Source organism: Vidua chalybeata, chromosome 1 (genome assembly GCF_026979565.1).
Source record: "Vidua chalybeata isolate OUT-0048 chromosome 1, bVidCha1 merged haplotype, whole genome shotgun sequence".
NCBI lineage: Eukaryota > Metazoa > Chordata > Aves > Passeriformes > Viduidae > Vidua > Vidua chalybeata.
In genome coordinates this window covers 78,619,718-78,637,705 of record NC_071530.1, presented here as the reverse complement: position 1 = coordinate 78,637,705, position 17,988 = coordinate 78,619,718, and the positions used below count along the sequence as shown (strand labels likewise).

General features: G+C 36.2%; 1 protein-coding gene across 1 annotated transcript in view; it reads right to left on the bottom strand.

The window, feature by feature from the left end:
- The window catches only part of RETREG1 (reticulophagy regulator 1), a 64,631-nt gene that overhangs the window by 45,132 nt on the left and 1,511 nt on the right, over positions 1-17,988 (bottom strand). Inside the window, exons 2-3 of the mRNA XM_053963053.1 lie at positions 5,289-5,395; positions 3,506-3,536 (exon numbers count right to left, since the gene is read on the bottom strand). Of these exons, the coding sequence (XP_053819028.1) occupies positions 3,506-3,536; positions 5,289-5,395 (138 nt within the window). The remainder of the gene's footprint in view (positions 1-3,505; positions 3,537-5,288; positions 5,396-17,988) is intronic.

The following is a 17,988-nucleotide window of genomic DNA, read 5'->3' as shown; positions in this document are numbered from 1 at the left end:
TATTAGAATAGACATTTATTAGAATAGGTGTTGTCTCTCACTGAAAGTATCACAGATCTACCACATTTTTTTTCTCTGTGAGTTACTTAAGAGCAGGTGATTCTCTGCTGGATATGGGGATATATTTGGCATGTCTTGCTCATATATGATAACATGAAAACAGTTTTTCATATCCAATTTTGAGTAAAATAAAAAGGAACCGTGCACCCAGCCTCAACATCTTACAGCAGTTCCTTCAATTTCAACACAAACAACAGGCACATTTATAGTAGCATTCAGAAAAAGAAAAACCCACCCACAGTGCAAACAAATGCAAGTCTTTATGTGAACTTATAAAAGCTATAAATGAAAGGTTGGGTGCAACAGTTGAAATTTCATTTCGGTTAAACAGCATCTCTTAAAGCTGCCTTAAGGCAAAGGACTGTGAAGTGTCTAGAGCAATATCTATTTTTAGGGAAGGCACACAAGAGCCAGAGAACTGCAAACCACTAAACACTCATCTCTGCTCTGTGCAAACTGTCAGGAAAATGAACAAAGGACATCCATGCCTGTCCTAATGTAAGCTGTAAAGAACATCATATCACAAACCTTCTGTTCTTTCCAGAAGTGAACCTGCTTTTAGATGAACACTGATGTCCATAAAAAGTCACCTGGATTTCTGAGAAGGCTTTCAACAAGGTCTCTCATAAAATGCTTTTATGGAGCCTAAGAAGCCATGACAAATGAGAGGAATTATTCTGGTAAGGACAGAGACCAGGTGCAAGGATTAGCAGAATTTAATCTAGTACCACATGATTTCTTGCAAAAAGTCAGATGAAATGTGGAGAAATTAAAAGAGAAAAAAAACTCCCAAAACTCTTAAAGTCATATGGGCTTTAAGCTGATCTTTACTACTCAGGACATTACCTTGAAGTGATTATCCATGGAAACATGGATCCATGAAAACATCTTTTCAGAGCTCAGCAGAGGTTAAAAAGCCTCCAGTCACATGTTGGGATTTATTATGAAAATAAGAGAGGGACAATGTATAGTCCAAAGATCTCCCTGAATGCTATTTGTAATTCTGTCTCTCCAACAGAAAGGGGCACAGAAATGGAAGAAAACTGCAGAAAAGCACAATGAAGACATCAAAACTCAGAAAACCTCTATTTTAGGAACAATTAAGCAGTCATGAACTGAAGAGAACAGGTCAGGACAGAAGTTTATAAAAGTCACAGCTTCCTGGAGAATGCTAATAGAGTAATTGCTCAGTATTTCTTCCAACAAGAAAAAATATAGGAAGAGCTTACAAACTATTATAGAGCAGTAAACAAACAGAAGACTGTTGACAAAGCATGTGGTTCATCTGTGGATCTCTGTGTACAGGATGTTGCCAACAGCGGAAGTTTCTAAGAACAAAACCAATGAGACAAATTCACAGAAGGTCCACCTAGAACAGCTTGGGAGGGGGGTGGGGGTAAGGTTCATCTGGAAGCTGCTGGGAAAATACACCAGGACAACCTTGCAAGCTTGTCCTGCTTTAATGCAGGGCATTACCCAAGGTCATGTTTCTCCAGGCTGGATCCCTTCAGAGAGCAGATGCTGGGCTAGAGGGACACATACAATGCTTGTATTATATTACCCAAAGGCATGAGCTATGGTGAGCTCATCAAATTCTCTTTTTCACTCTCTGCATTGTCTCCCTGCAGAACAGCAAATCAAGTCCAGCATTCTGAACAACTGAAAACCTGAATCCAAGATATTTCAAGTATTACTTATAGCCTTTTCATTAAAATCAACTATTCTGCTTTGGTGACCTGATGAACTGGGGAGTAAGAGAAGAAAAATGTATCAGACTGCAGAATTATTTTTCATGGAAATAAAAGGCAGTCAAAAACCTACGTTTCCTTTCACTTCACAAGCAATTGAGTTTTCTTTGCCTTCCTCTTTTTGAATGTAAACAGACAGGTAAAGTCAGATTCAAAACCCTGAAAGACAGTAAACTTTATGTAAATTACTCTGGCAAATAACAGGAGGGAGAAATGAAACATAAATCACACTAATCTACTGTGCCACAGGAATGGCTCCTCAATTAAATTTTTTGAAGCACTGCTGCTCCACACAGATACATGAAGTAGCACTAGCTATGGTAAAAGCATTTTACTCTGCTCAGTTTATAAACTAAGCAGTCATCAATTCCATACAGCTCAATTTTATGCTTATGAGATTTCTTACCTGTGGAAGTTCAGAGGTATGAAACTGAACAGGAGGTGCACATCTGAGCTGCTTCCTGTAATTGCTATGACACTGGTATCTGTCTCTAGACAGAGGACAAAACCCTGCATCTTCCCTTTTTCAAGTCTGCATTACTGTTTCTTCAGTGTCAGGTTACAACACAATAGTGTACTAATGGATATGCTTTCAAATTATGTCAGATATATAATAAATCCTGGTGGTCTGTTTAGAAGAAGAATAATGCCTTAAATATGCAACCTTTTGTTCCGAAAATGAATTATCTGCAATCGTTTAGACATTGATTATTCTGCTGTTGTGCTTAAAGAATGGTGTTCGCCAGTTCAGTGTTTCCACTGAAACACTCCAAACCACACACTGCTCGCTCATTCCCCCATCACCCCCTCACCTGTGAAGGGCTGGACAGGAGAACTAGAGACAAAAAAGGTAAAGATCATGGGTTGAAATAAGAACAATTTATGGGAAACAGCAATGAGAAAGAACAATAAACAGCAACAGCAACAATATCAGAGTGTAGGTGGGACGTGAATGATTCACACACCAGCTGTAAATTCCCAACAACACCTGACTGTGCTGCCACACTACTTGACCTGGAAGGGACTCCTTGCCCCATCCCAGGAAAATGAGGAGAGGTGCTAGAGAATAACCTTTGAGTCCTGGCCACACCCCTTCTGGCTACTGCAAAAAATAAACTCTGTCTTGGCAGGAACCAGGACAACTGCCAACAACTTAATTATATACTCTATGGTAACATGACATAAACATTTGCCTAAAACAGACAAGTCAACAGGCTTCAAAATTATTAATTTCTATTCATATGGATATCAACTGATATTTATTTGCAATTATAATGATCAATTACTTATGCTGACTTAAAGAGAAACTACAGCCATCTTACCTACTTCTAGTCAGCAGCACTGGTATAAGTTCTAAAAGTTCTATAAATTCTAATATTACCCCCTTGACCAAAACAGTAATAGTCTGCTTTTCAAAGAAAGCACTAATTCACAGAAAACACAAAGCATGATAATCCCAGTGTAACATAAAGCATTTCTAGAGGTATTCTGATATGTTACTATATACTTTAATGTTCCTCAAATCAGAAGCAATAATTTATTAAAAATCATGAACAAGCACTAATAAACTTAGAAAATATTTTAAAATCAAAATAATTCAGCAACTTATTAGAAGAAAACAGACTTTAAAAAAAATTCCAGGTCAACTATAAAAAATAAAGTAATAAATAACCACGCATTAAAAATAAAGTACCTACTTGCCAGTGATGGTCCTCCAGAGCTGCGCACCTGCAATTGTAAGAACGTAAGATGAAACACAATGCACTAAATCACAAAGAATTTTATTTTTTATTCATAGAACATATTCAGAATTGGGACAAAATTACTAAGGAGTTCTCTGTATCAGTCAAATAGGAAAGCTATATCATCTTACAGTAACAGTTCTTGAATTGCTTTCTATAAACTTAATATATAGTTAAAATTATTAATGGAAAAAGTAAGGATCTTCTATGGCTACATTTCCACATGGAAGAATCTCATTAAGATGATAACATAACTTTAACATGAACATACCATCTACTTCTATACACTGACAACCACTCTACATTCCTCATGAATCTGTAATAGTCTTGCCATCTAGTGGCTGGCTGGAAGCGTGAAGCAGCTACACGGACGTGATATACTAGGAAGAAGGGAAGAATTTTTTCTGCTTCTTGTAGTGGCACTTAATTGATTTCTGTTCATTACCACAAGACTCCTACAGTATTACTTTGAGGGTCTGGTTTTTCTTAAACTCTGTCTACAATGGCATCAAAGGCAATAGCAGAATAAATTCATTTACTACAGTAAATAATTACTCTATAAGCTAGGAAACAGAGGTCTTCCTAGCCTCATCTCTAAAATGAATGGTTAAATAACCACACAAACGTGAGAGTGGTGAGTGGTACATCCTGAATTTGGTCACTACAAAAATATTATTTACAGGTACAAGTGAATTTACCTAAATCATTGCCTTCCAGCTAGCAAGGTGTTCAATGTTTGTGGTGATTTATACAGCACAGAGCTGAAAAAAATCAAATTCTGCTTAGCTTTATATGTTGGCCTCCGGGCTTGTAATACTCAAGCAGGAAACAGAAAGCTAACCAAGACTCCCAGAAAAGGGAATGACAGTAAATCATCCTTCAGAAAAGGCAGCAAATACCTGCTGTAACTAAGCAGGGAACAACTGGCTTTGGCAGTGAGAAATTAAGTGTTAGTACATCACAGAGGAATACCATGCTTCTCTGACATCCATCTCCTGCTTTTGTACTATGTTCAGATGGTTTTTCAAACACTTTGCATGGGATTTAACAATAAACAAAAGGCAAAATAAGAATCTTGAAAAAAACAATCGTCATGGCAATAGAAATTAAAAACTTATGGTAAGCATTTTGTCAAAGAATTTTCAAGATGGTAATGAAATACAGGACAGGAATTGCAAAAAAAAAAAAAAATCCAAAACACCAGACCAGCCAACAGACTCAAAATCCCTTTCAAAATTGGTTGTATTCACATAAGACTTTATACGCTCTGGAGACTAAATGCTATACAAAGTAAAAAGAAAATACTGTTCACTTCTTATTTCAACTGTGCTAAGATAGGTAATTTCTCTATCTATTTACAGATTTCACTGATATATACTGGATGTCCCAAAATTTCCAAAAATTACATTATTAATGTTGGAAGAAGTATGAATGTCTAGGAAAACATTGTATTTTAGAAAAGAATGCATTTTTAGACCTAGCAGTTGAGAAACAAGAATGACTGTCCACTCCTAACAATTACACTCATCTAAATGCTAAAACAAATCTCCTAATGCCCTCCCTACAAAATATAGCAAAATTTAATTAAAAATGGCAATAGACCATCACTGATCTATTATCACTCTCTACAATTAGCTGATACTTTTACAATAATCATAATATTGACCTGGCTTTAGTAATGAATTAGCATGCTCCAAAGTGCAGGTGTTTAAGCAGAGAAGTCTATCAGTACACTTACCTTTTATCTTTGAGAATATCAAATCCTTCATTATCTGAAGAATTAACACTCCAAGTATTATAAGGGAAGTCAGATGATACACTCTCCAAGGGGTCAATGCAACAAACCTAGAATATCAAGAAGAAATAAATGTTGAATACTTCAAAACTCATTGGAAGCATGCAAAAACTAAGAGCTGCTACTAATACTGAAAATAAATAGGAAGTAATAGACTTAGTAATTGCAATAACTGAGTTCAGTTTCTCCCCACAACCTTTCCATGAGAAGCAAGTACTGAGAGCTCTAAGCATGGCATTTAAAGATACAAAGATTAAACATTGAGTTTGTAGTAGATTTTTGTCCATACTTTTATTTACACACAGAGAAAATAAAGAAAATAAAATATTTTAATTATTGCATAGAAAATACTACTTTTAAATTAACTGTGGTTTCATTAAAACTAATTGTCTTGGCACAATGCACAAAAAAGGTCAAAAATTTTTGTTTGCTTCCTACAGAACCTATGTTTAAGTAATATTTTTATACAAATCATTCTTTCAAACACAAAGATGAAGTAAATATATATAGCAGCGTAACACTAAAATTTGTCTTCATAACGTGAATTTTGGTTTTAATTACATAATTTTTTAGAACATGTCTAGTCAAGTCAAACAGACCTAGACTCAGAAAGTATGAATTATAATCTCATGCACTGCTGACTTTGCTGCTGGTGTGTTTGGAGATTAGCTCTTCTATGTGTTTTAATGGCAAATATCTTAACTCACAAAAAAAGGGAGTATGAAGTAAAAAGAATTAAAATTCAACTAAATAAATAAAAAAAGCTAAAGTATTTTAATAGCTGGTTTTGAACACTTTAAATCAGTGATCTGAACAGAAACAGTGAACAAGTTAATTTTTCAAAGTAAAAGCAATTAACTTTAAAAAGTAGAGGTTAGCCAAAACCAGTAAGAAGCCACTGTCCAAGGCACTGAATTAAATGAGAATAGCAACAGAAAGAAAATCATACAAAGCTGGGATGTGTTCAAGAAACCTCTCAGATTTGAAAACAGGCTACCCATCTTCTACCCAGTTTCTGCTTCAGAGCTTTTCTACAAAAAAGAGGGGGAAAGGGAGAGAAAATTGTAGCAAACATGGCCATTGCAGGAATCCAAGAGGTACCCTTTGAGCACACTTGGGATTTTTTAGAAAGATAATTGACTTCACAATATTTCTTAACAAGCTCAGGACACACTGCTGCAGTAGCAAACTGCTCCAGTTCTATTCCTTGAAAACCTCAAAAAGAAAATCTGCATTTAAACAATGTACATGCCACTAATTTCCACATTTAACACAAACTCATAATACCAATCACCCTGAGCAGACCAGTATACGAATTCCAATACAAACAAATAAGCTCACTCTGAAGGTTTCATCCAAACACAAAGGATTTTTATATCTATAGAGATTTTGAATTATAAGATTATTCTATACAATAAATATATAAAGTCAGCACCTTTGTATAATTCAGCCAGCTGAAGAAAACCAACAGAGAAGTGTAGAGAAAAATTATTACAAGGCAAACTCTATCAAAACTACCCAATCATAGCTCAGTAATTCAAAACTTGTAACAGCTTTGCATCATATTGTCCTACTATTTTTCTTGGTAATATTATTCAGCATTAAAAAATCTTTGATTGTGTTTAAGTGTTAAGTTCCACTGCATGGAAGACTTTGTTTACCCTACCTACTTAATTTACTGATAATGGGCTGGGGGAGAGATGTGATGCTGTATAAAAAAATCAAATGAAGAATTTTTCATCCAATTTCTAGGCAGCAGGAGTTTATAACAAATGCAGACCTTCAAACTGTTTGGGCTTAATACCATGTCTATTCTATAGGGTCTTCATGGTGCTTATGCATGAATGTTTATAGAATCACACAGAATGCCCTGACTTAGCAATTACCATTGCCACTCTTTGATGGTCTCAAATACATACATCAATACCAAAATTTATATACAAGTGTGTGCATGTGTGTACATATACACACATCTTACTAGCTTTTCAAGGTAAGATCAGATGCTTACTAAGAAGCTTAGTGTGTCTTTCAAAAAATGTACAGAACATGTTTGACCTACTTTATGCTCACAACTAAACCACACTGTTAGTTTCACTGCAATCACAGCTGTCACCTGCTGTTAAAAACAATTGCACTAATGCAGACTAGGATTAGCAAGCAAGGATTAACAAGGTAGCATCCTTCTGAAAGATGCTTCCAAGTCATGTCATTACACCTTCTCAATACTGCAGTGTCCCTGCTCCAATGTTTGAGGAAAAAAACCTGTAATCCAGTTGAAGCAGCTAATGTAGTCACCAAACAAGGACTCTTAACTTCTTTGGAGAGCTTTGAATCATTCTGACTGAACTTCCCATATCTTAACATTATTAGCTCTTTATCTAGACTGTGATGTTTGCAAGAAAGACCATCCCTTGTGAATTCACTCAGCCAGCTTGTGTCAGCTCTCAGGTGCCAGAGCAACATAGATTAGAAAAACTATTTGTGAGCTATGTGTCAGAGATCTGTGTCCTTGAAGCTCTTCCTGGTGGAAAGCTGCTATGGCCCCCTTGCATTCTTTTGGCATATATCTATCAAACATAAGCTTATCAAACAGTTAGTTCAACATGCAGGGATCTGAAAACCACTTAATATGCTACTACCACTGTCAGGATTCATAATTCTTCTAGGAGTTATCAACATGATGCACAGCAACCAAACTAACAGTTTCTGTGCTACTTTTGCTTAATAATGAAAGTTAGGGCATTTTTGCTCCTTCTTTTTTTTTTAAAAAATAACAGATTGTACTCTTGTCACAGATCTGACAAAAATTAAAGGCTCCAGAATGAAATCTTCATATACTGCACTCCTTCTGTATTGTAGAAGAATGCCATGTAAGAGAAGCTTACTGAACATGCTTTCCTTTTTAAGCAATAAACAAAACACACTGGAGTTCAAATTGTTTAATTTCTTCTACAAATAGTGCGGAAGTAAAAACGATTACTGGAGACATAACCAAGATTTGTTCCCCCCTTGAGTTCTGCAGCACTTTGTGAATGTTTTTTTGGGGGGAACAGAGGGGTTAAGAAACAGTGTACAGAATAATGCATTCCAGATAACTACTTCAGCAGTTACTAGGACAGCTTGCACAACAAGGGGACAAGAAATTCTGCTGTAGGCAGTGCAGGACTGCAAAAAAACCCAGACATGTGGTGCCCAGGACTCAGTCCCTGTCACTGGCTGAAACAGGCACTCCTTGCACAGTGAAGCCCTCACTCAGACACAGCCCCAGGGGTGGGATACGGCCACCTGGCTTTGAGGCTGCAAGAAGGAACAGTGGCCTCACTGTGAAGGATGTCCTCTGGTCCAGAGCACTCAAGTGAAAGAGCTAATGGAGGTGCTAAGCAGGTGGCAGACCACAATGGAGTAGGACTTTCAAAAGCTTAGCTGTGTGAGAATCTGAGCAATGTGCTGCAAATGGAGCTCATTTGAGCAAGCCAGACTAGCTGATGTCCGACTGTTCTTCTATCCTATGTTCTTCTATGTAGGAAGAATGTAAGTGTGATAGAGCCAGCCTGCCACTCAACTCCACTGTGGAAGATTGAGAAACCATTTTTGTAAAATGAAATAGGAGCAATATCAATGGATAATTAAGCAGTGCTTGTCCACAAAGGTTGTGGAATTTCCAACCTTGATGGCTGTGAAGACAAAACCCTGAGCAATCTGATCTGAATTAAGTACTTGAACTTATTCTGAGCTGCAAGCCATTTTAGAGACCTCGTGAAGCCCCTACCAATGCTAATGGTATTTTCATTCTGTGACTATTGTAGGCTATTAGAAGTGATTGGCAAATATTTTTTTGGTAAGATGCTGACCTTAAAGGCACAAGAGTTTCTTTTTCTGGGCCTGGTTATATTGTAGCTGTTCTGAAATGATTCTAAACTGCAGAAGTAAGAATCAAAATTTGACAACTTCCACAATTAAAAGTGGAAATTCTTCAACTGCATGATGGTGAACCTAAACACAGAAAAGTATCCTAAGGTACCTTCTTCTTGTCTTTTCTCTAGTTCTTTAAAGTAAGGGCTGGTCATATGTCAATACTGTCAATTTGCTGTATCAAAAAGCAGGTATCTCACAGCACACCAGAATTGTCCCAGAGCACCTGGGACAATGAACTGCACAAACCGGATTGTACAAAGTTATTCAAGTGTCATGAACCAGGTAAGAAATTTTGATGGTTAACGATATCATACAATATTGCAGTCAGTAAACATAATAAAACTTATAGGGCATGACAAAAGCTGTTTTCAATTGTATCATGAGATACAGGGAAGGTGCAGACCTACAAAATTGTTTCAAATGTTAAATAAATCAATTTGATTCTTTCATTTCAGCTGTTAAGGTTCTGGGTTTTTTACAACACATTCTAGAGCTATGAATGAGTTGCACTTTGTAAACACAAAACATAAGAAAACATTTAATCAAAAATTAAATTATTTAGATTATCAGCAGCCAGTGCTAGTTATTTCTGGGAAGCCTTAGCAGGTTCATTTTTAATAGCCATATATCCCTAGATGAAATTCAGAGACAGTCACATAAATAAATGAAAGCTGTCAATAACACAGATGTAAACATTGAGTTTTGCTTCACCATCAGCTTTTATGGCACATTTACTGGCTGCATGAGTGACTTGTGGACTTCAGTTCAGTGTTCCACAAACTCATATTTACATCTTAAAACCAGAGGCCAAACTCTTCAGAGTAATTCCATGGAGTTCTAAGGAGTGCAGGTTCGTATATAACTGTTTCCTCATAAAATGTTTAGGTGAAAATCTACTGACAGCTTTCAGCCAGAGATTTCCATAGAACTGGTCTCCCTCCAATCAGACACTGATAAGCAAGCATGGCCTGTGACATAAACCACATAGAGAAGGGCTCTCCCCTGTGGAGAGGAAATATTTCTAGTGCATTTTGAGAATACTGAACTACTAATTTCAAAGCTACGTGTACTTCGCTCTTACAGGGGACCACCTAATGCTGTTTCAGACAAACATCTACAGTGAAGGTATTTGGGTAAGGAAAAGATGTAGCAGTAACTGTTTCATGGTGGTAACTGTTTCCTGCTTGGAGCTGAATGTAGACCATTCCTCCACACTTACTGATGGAGCAACCAACACCTGTCTGGTTGCAGTGAATTCTGATGACTGTCTCAAGCAAGAATTCTGAGGAAGTGGAAGAGGACTTGTTTTCTTCTAATTACTGCATGAAGGAAGTACACTGCCTGAGCAACATATTTGAAATATATGGCAAAGGAAGTATCAGAAAGTTTGTTGCCTTACTGATGAGAGGGTCAATCATTTTGTTTGCCCTCCTGTGAATCAAGAAGGAAAAAAATATATTCAACACTATTTTATTTAATGCTTAAACTCTCCTAACTGAAAAACCATCCCAAAGCAGGTTTGCGAATCCTGCTGTTTACGTCTATTAAATTTACAACTTTTATGTGAATTGATCTTTTATATAAATGATTTTCATACTAAGCCTCTGTAAATATCAAAATGCTTTATCTACACATACAGAAATCCAATCCTCGAGTATTCAAAACATTGGGAGTCAGAACTCCAGTATTTTTCCTATTGTTCCTTTAGTACATCTTGGCGTTGTGGTATAACACTAGCTGACAATTAAGGTTGCTCATTTTCTCCTGCCCTGGTGAGATGGGAGGGAAAATGGAAAGAAGTAAATGCCAGGGCTTAAGAACACTTTAATAATTGAAATAAAGTTAATAAGAGTAACAATAATAATAAATGAAATGTGATACAACAAAAAGAGAGAGGAATAAAATCCAAGAAAGCCCAGTGAAGCACAGTACCACTGCTCATCACCCACTGACTGGTGCTCAGCCCAACCTGATCAGTGATGGGCAGCTCCTGGCCAGCTCCTTCCAGGTTGTGTAGTGGGCGTGACACAGTGTGGTTTGGAATATCCCTTTGGCCAGCTCAGGTCATCTGTCCTAGCTGTGCTCCTTCCTGGCTTCTTGTGCACCTGCTTGCTGGCAGAGCATGGAAAACTGGAAAATCCTTGACTTAGGGTAAACACAGATCAGCAACAACTGAAATATCAGTTTCTTATCAACTTTTCTCTCATACTGAATCCAAAATATAGCACTGCAACACTGTATCAGGAAGAAAAATAATTCCATCCCAGCTGAAACCAAGACACCTGGTCAAGAATTAAAATGCAAAAATCCCTTCCCAATTCCTACACAAAACATATAGTTTTTCACTTAAATCAGAGTAAGTTATGCACACTTTTTGGTAGAATCTCTTTATAGAATAGAATTTCATACAATATTATTATATTTATATGATATTTAGCTTGCATGCCTGAGAAATGCATAAAAACCGGTACAGCAGATTCCATGTTGAAGAAAGGGAACTACATGTAAAAACCACATTTGTATATGTTCTAGCAAAAATTTTAGAAGGAACAAGGGCTTAAATTCAGTCTAAACAAACTCCCCATCCTTCCAAAAAGTACAATTTGTTGAATAAAATAATTTCAAAAGCATTTACTCCACATCTAATGTTAATTAAAATTTTAAATATACACACTAGCACTCTGGGTGCCTGGGATTTTGAACTTAGAAAGCTGTATATCTGTTTAGCTGAAAACCTGTGAAATGTTGTAATAGAATGCTTCTTAAAAACACGTACATTAAAAATGTTTTAGATCATGTCTAACTTAGTGGAGAAAAACCTTCCATAAAGGCATAAATTAGAAAGAACACCGTTTTTCACTTCAAGTTTTTCTCTAAATAAGAGAAAGACTTAGGTCTTTGAGATACTTCAAATGGAGTAAAATGAAGTACTGAAAAGCAGTTGATTTGTAACCTATGTGCCAGCTAGCAAAGAGCGTTCCATTGGATAGCAGCCAGAAATCTAAAAATTCTATCACTAGGTACACAAAAATAAACAAATAATTAAAAAAAAAATAACCCTCAAGCAGAAAGGGCATGCTTATTATTCTAAAACTTGGATCATTTTTTAAAATTCATTCTTTGTTAAGACAAAGAAAACTCAGCCATCAACCTTTTATTCAAAGAGCTCATTTGTCAGGTTTCATTGAAAAGATTGGATCGTATTTATTCAGCCAGAAAGCACAGACCAAATCAGTTTTTCTTTAGAAAACCTTCTAGAACTTACTAGAATTCAAAAATTTTTGAATAATAAATAAACCTCTTGTCCTAAGAAACAGACTCCCAGAAATTTAAATTACTGTTACTTTGACAGCCGTCTGTCGAAGGGGTACCTCTGGAAGGTCTGTGCACAGGTTTCAGGGCAAAAGCAAAGACAGCTGGACAACGCTAACTTAACACATAGGATGGGAATTTAAATTGTGTATTTTCTCTACTCCAACTCAAGAAACCACCTCTTACCCTTAAAAGTAAGTCTAAATAAAACAAAAAATAGTCTAAGTCCCTAAGAAAAAACACTGGAAAAATTGTTCCAATGCTTTGCATTTAATCACCAAAGATAAACGTGCTTTTAAACTGGTACATTTGGAAGTATATTGGTGGTCAGGGAAATAGGATTAAGTTAATAACTTCACATTGCAAAATTATCTCACACTGTTTGCAAGACAACTTCTTGAGGAATACAGCAGTTAGAATCATGTTTCAATATTTGTGCTTTTGGATCAGATTTACTGCAACCTGTTGCATTCAGACAGGCACATAATAAACAATTGAGAAGGAGAAAGTTTAAATGACCTAAACTACTTACCTTCTGAGTCTACCATGACATCAAATCCTACTGTTACATCAGTGAAAAGAGGGGATGATATTTCCATGGAAGTTAAAATTATTTTGATTTAAACACATAACATCAAATAACCTTGCTTCCTTTGTTTTAGCAGACAAATGCCCAGATGACCTTAATTAACCTGTGCTCTGGCAAAGCACAGAAGAAATCTTAATCCCATTTTCTCATACAGTAGCAGCAGTTTGAGCAGTAGCACCTCTACCGTGGTGCCCTAAATCTCCTTTTCTTTAATGCTCTCATTAGTCCTGTAACATCTACCATGGAGCATAGCATATCCCCCTAAAACGTCCATTGTTCTCAAAATTCTACTTACTATTTGAAAGGTCTCATTATTTTGAAGCAATACATGAAGAAATTATAATTTCTCTCTTGAAACAACTGCTTTAGACACAGCATAAGTACATTTCAGCAAGACAGAATAAACACAAGCCATGCTGCAATTAATTTCTGTTCTCCTTTGTTCCGGACTTCCATCTTCCATAATGTTCTCATCCTAGATTTGATCCTAAATTTTTCAGTAATGCTTGCTTTTCCTCAATTATCCTACTTGATTTCTTTTCTGACTGATCCTGATTTCATCTTATTGGTTGAAAAATGCTGTCAACTGTCCAGGTTTTTATGTAACACTGTCTGGCTCTTAAACAATGTCAATTTTCATTCCTGTAAACTAATCTCTCAGCCAGAAGTATGAAAACTGTCACTAAAAAGCTGTTAATGGCTTTTAATCATTTTTGTTAACTAAATCAAATTAATTTAACTTTCTGTTCCACTTTTCTACCTTCAAAGCGTTCAAAAGTATACATAATTTGTATTGGAAAAGTGAACATAAGCCTAAAACTGCCTGGGTAAAAACAAGAAGACTCTAAAATTATATCACAACTTGTGCTGAAGTTGGAATTTTAGCTTTACGTGAGGAAGAGTCTTTTGGAATACCACCTTCTAGGAAGGAAAAAACAATAAACCATAAACATTTGTTTATGCTTAAAGAAATATCAGCAATTTGCTGTACTATAGCTATGCAGAATAAAATAAATTGCAATACCAGTAAGTTACAAAGACTTAGCAAAAGGCAGCAAATTAAATAAGTTAAGGACTATCAGACTAGAAGAAACAAACTAGCAACCATATAAGAAACCCATTCATGTGAATGCACAGTGAATTTCAAAACTGTCTATGCCAGAATTTTTTTTCTATTTTCTGATAATGAAGGTATTAACATTACAAAATAATAATGTCAATAGTTAACCTACTCTACTATTCCTACTTGAGTGGTCAGAGACCTAAACTCTTATTAGAATTTAAGGCAGGAGTATTCACTTGTGTGCTATCCTGATACTTTGGATTTTGGAAAAGTAATTGGTAAAGTTAAGACAACTACGAATGTAGTTCTAAGATTTCCTGTAACAAAGATAGCCAAAGACCAAAATTTCCCACATTCAAAACCATATTTAGCATCTGGGTGCTATAATGAAAAATCCATAGGTGTTCTACTGACTTGGAAGATATTATAAATTTAATTAAGCGATCTGAAGACCAGCATACTACAAACTGGCCTCAGAATATCAATACCCTGCCTTAGTCCAACTCACTTAATTTTCATGTATTTTCTTTATGCTTTGATTTCAAAGATTTCTTTTATTCCAATTCTCACTTAATTTGACATTTTGTCACCAAGAATGTCTGAGTAGGTCCCCTAGACTACATTTCCACAGTCAGTGCCGACAGTGAACAAAAACATACAGTCCACAAAAACATAAAACAGGGCTGCTGCATGTCTTTCTTCTTGTAACAAAGAATAAAAATGCAAGCATTGCTATTCTTTATTAGAGAGCATGGACGCTGCTCTCTAAATGGGCAGAAATCTTGATTTATAGACAAGTGAGGTACAGTAGTGGTAGCATTTACAAGTTGTGTGCAAATACATGAAAGAAATGCTTAGCTTAGTACTGCTTTCTTACATTGAGAGAATAAATTACTGAATGAAAAGTATTTTGAGATCTTTTCATGGTATACTTTATCATTGCTAAGCACAGATTTCAAGTAAGAAACACTTTAAGAACAAATCTTAAAGTGAACTGGATACTTTAAATTAAAACAAACACTTCAATAACACCTCCTAAAACAAATTGGATACTTATAAACAAAACACACCAAGCTGCTAAACTCTGAATGTGTTTTGTTGCTAATATTTAAAGAGCAATTAGATTTTCTGTCTGGAAAACACATAATCTTTACCTGATGCAATGCACACAGACAATTCAGATATAAGCAATATTGTTTTCTCTTTTGATTGTTTATCTCAGACAATGGAAATATTCACTAGATCTGAGACCAAACAAACAAACAAAAAGTATGGGTATGGATGGTGACAAAAGATACTTTAAATGGAAAATTAGGCCTGCCTGCACCCCTGTCTAAATCAAGGACTGATACTTGTATTTTACACAGCTGGTCAGTTACTTTGTTGAGTCAGTAAAATAACATTATGTAACATTGTTAAAAACAGACCTGCAGTAACATGCAAATATACCTTCCGAGGTCAGAAGGTGTATTAAAATATCCTCAAAGAAAAATGTGGATTTGGGCTGGTCAAGAGAATAGCAAATAGTGTAATGCAATACATTTGTTCCACAAGGAGATGGGAAAAGAAAAAAGATCTATTACATCTTAGTCTTTTTGCTGCCTCCCTTCACAAAAAATCCTAGGGAAATCAGGAAATTGGACAATTGGTGAACAGATGCAACTGGTGTATATAGGGATGACCTTGCAGACAAGAATGCTCTTTAGTTTGAAAGATTTATCTGCAGATAGAAAACATGTATTTGAGATAGATATCTGCAAACTACAAAACACATGGAATAGTACGGAATTACTGAAAATAAACTTGTCCCTCTGACCTTGTAGAAATTTAAAATTACAGATTGGGAGAACAAAAAGCTGCCACTATCCCCTCTATTCCATGCACACAGAGAATAATAATTAGGATAGAATTCTAGCTTAAAAGTCTAGGACTGAATGTTAATATTTGGATAAGATTAAACCCAAGACTGGAAGATATCAGTCAACAGCCTAACACTCACAACACCTGGAGTGAACTTCTGGCACCAGCACAGAGTTTCTCTGTTCGTGGCCCAATCGCTCACTTTTTCAGTACAATGGGTATAAAACAGAGGGGAAAAAACAGCCTTGTTTTCCTGTTATTTTGACTTCAGTCTGCAAATTATATACAGCACAAGAATCTAAATCTTATTTCAGATGGTTGGGTGCAAAATAATATATATATATATTTAACCCTTGTTCATTTAAAAGATTTTTGGTCAGGTTCATTTAGGGCAAGAGGCTTAAAGCTGTTCACAGTGAAAAAACAATGGAGGTGGTAACTGAAAAATGCTTTTTCAGTAGCCAGATTTGTGTCTACTTTTACTATTCTCTTGTTAAAGAGTCTACAATAATTTGTCAGGAATATTATGAAAATCAAGGAAATCAGAATGAAATTAAGTTAGTAATCTTCTTGTACTTACAAGAACAATATTTTAGTAGTAACCATCAAAAATGCATTTATATACAGTACAATGGCTAAGAGATTTTTTTAACACAAAAGAGGCTACAATGGAATATATTAAAAAAAAATAAAATCTGGTGACACCAGAGAAACAGTTCACTCTCAGCAGCCCCTACTCCAACAGTTTACACCTGAAATATTTTGATGGGTGAACATACAAGAACTAAACTAACCATGAGGAAAACAGTCCCAACAAAATTAAACGGATGGGAGGAAGGACCTGGTGTTGCTTTTCCAAAATTCAGAAAACTGTAAAATTAAACCTCACCTCCCCTTTCTCCTTCTTCCACCAATGCTGTTGCTGCTATAGTGGGAGAAGTCTCCCATCCAGCAATACAGACTTCTGAACTCAGAGATACCCTGATTAGAGGCCACATGCACTGGGAGTCCCCCTATGGGGCATGGATACTTGTAGACACACGACAAAGAAAGAAAAGGCACATGAAACAGCAACTAGGAAATGTCCCTTCTACCTGGCTCCAGCCAGCACAAAGCCCTGCCAGAAGAGACTTCACAGGCAGCAGGGGTGGACACTTGTTCCAAGTCCTGAAACAGTTGTGACTGTCTGAGTCATCACAAACCAGGCTGACCAGCTGGATCTCAAACAAGAAAAGGAGAAGCAGCAAACACTGCGCTGCAAACACTGACGATCCCAACACCAAAGGAGGGAAATATGATCTTAGATTTAAATTTTAATGTTTAATTTTCAAAGTGTCAGATTTCATAGGTTTGTTAACGAGATCTTTCCTTATGTTCTCAAACCACAGAAGTTTACTGGTCATCATCCCTGCTACACATTTCCTTGTTTGTCTACACCTTTCAAAACTCCCTGGCACTAGGATAGCGAGCTTCCTTCTGAGGTACAATACCACCAAATTAAAATGAGCAATCTGTGCCCTGACTTTTGCTGTTCCAACTCATCTTGAAAGTAACAAAGTAGAGGGAGCTATGACTTTTGATAAAATAACTTCAAATACTGGTCACCATAACAAATTTCCAGTAAGACTACCAAAGGAGACTTCTTACAGGCATTGAATAATGCAGGCACTTTATACCTTGCTTGGGTCACATCTGGAAAAAAAAAAAAAAGCAAACAAGTTGCCCAGCAGCTATTCCTTGAGACATGGAAATGTATTCTGCTAGATTTTGCCCCTGAAAGTTTTATCAGAGCCACACTGCAAAGAAATATAAAGCATTATGACTCTTCCAAATGGCTGAAAGAACAGGTGACCTCTGAAGTATGCAGAAAATGAGAGCAAAACCATGTAACTTCCTCAATGAAA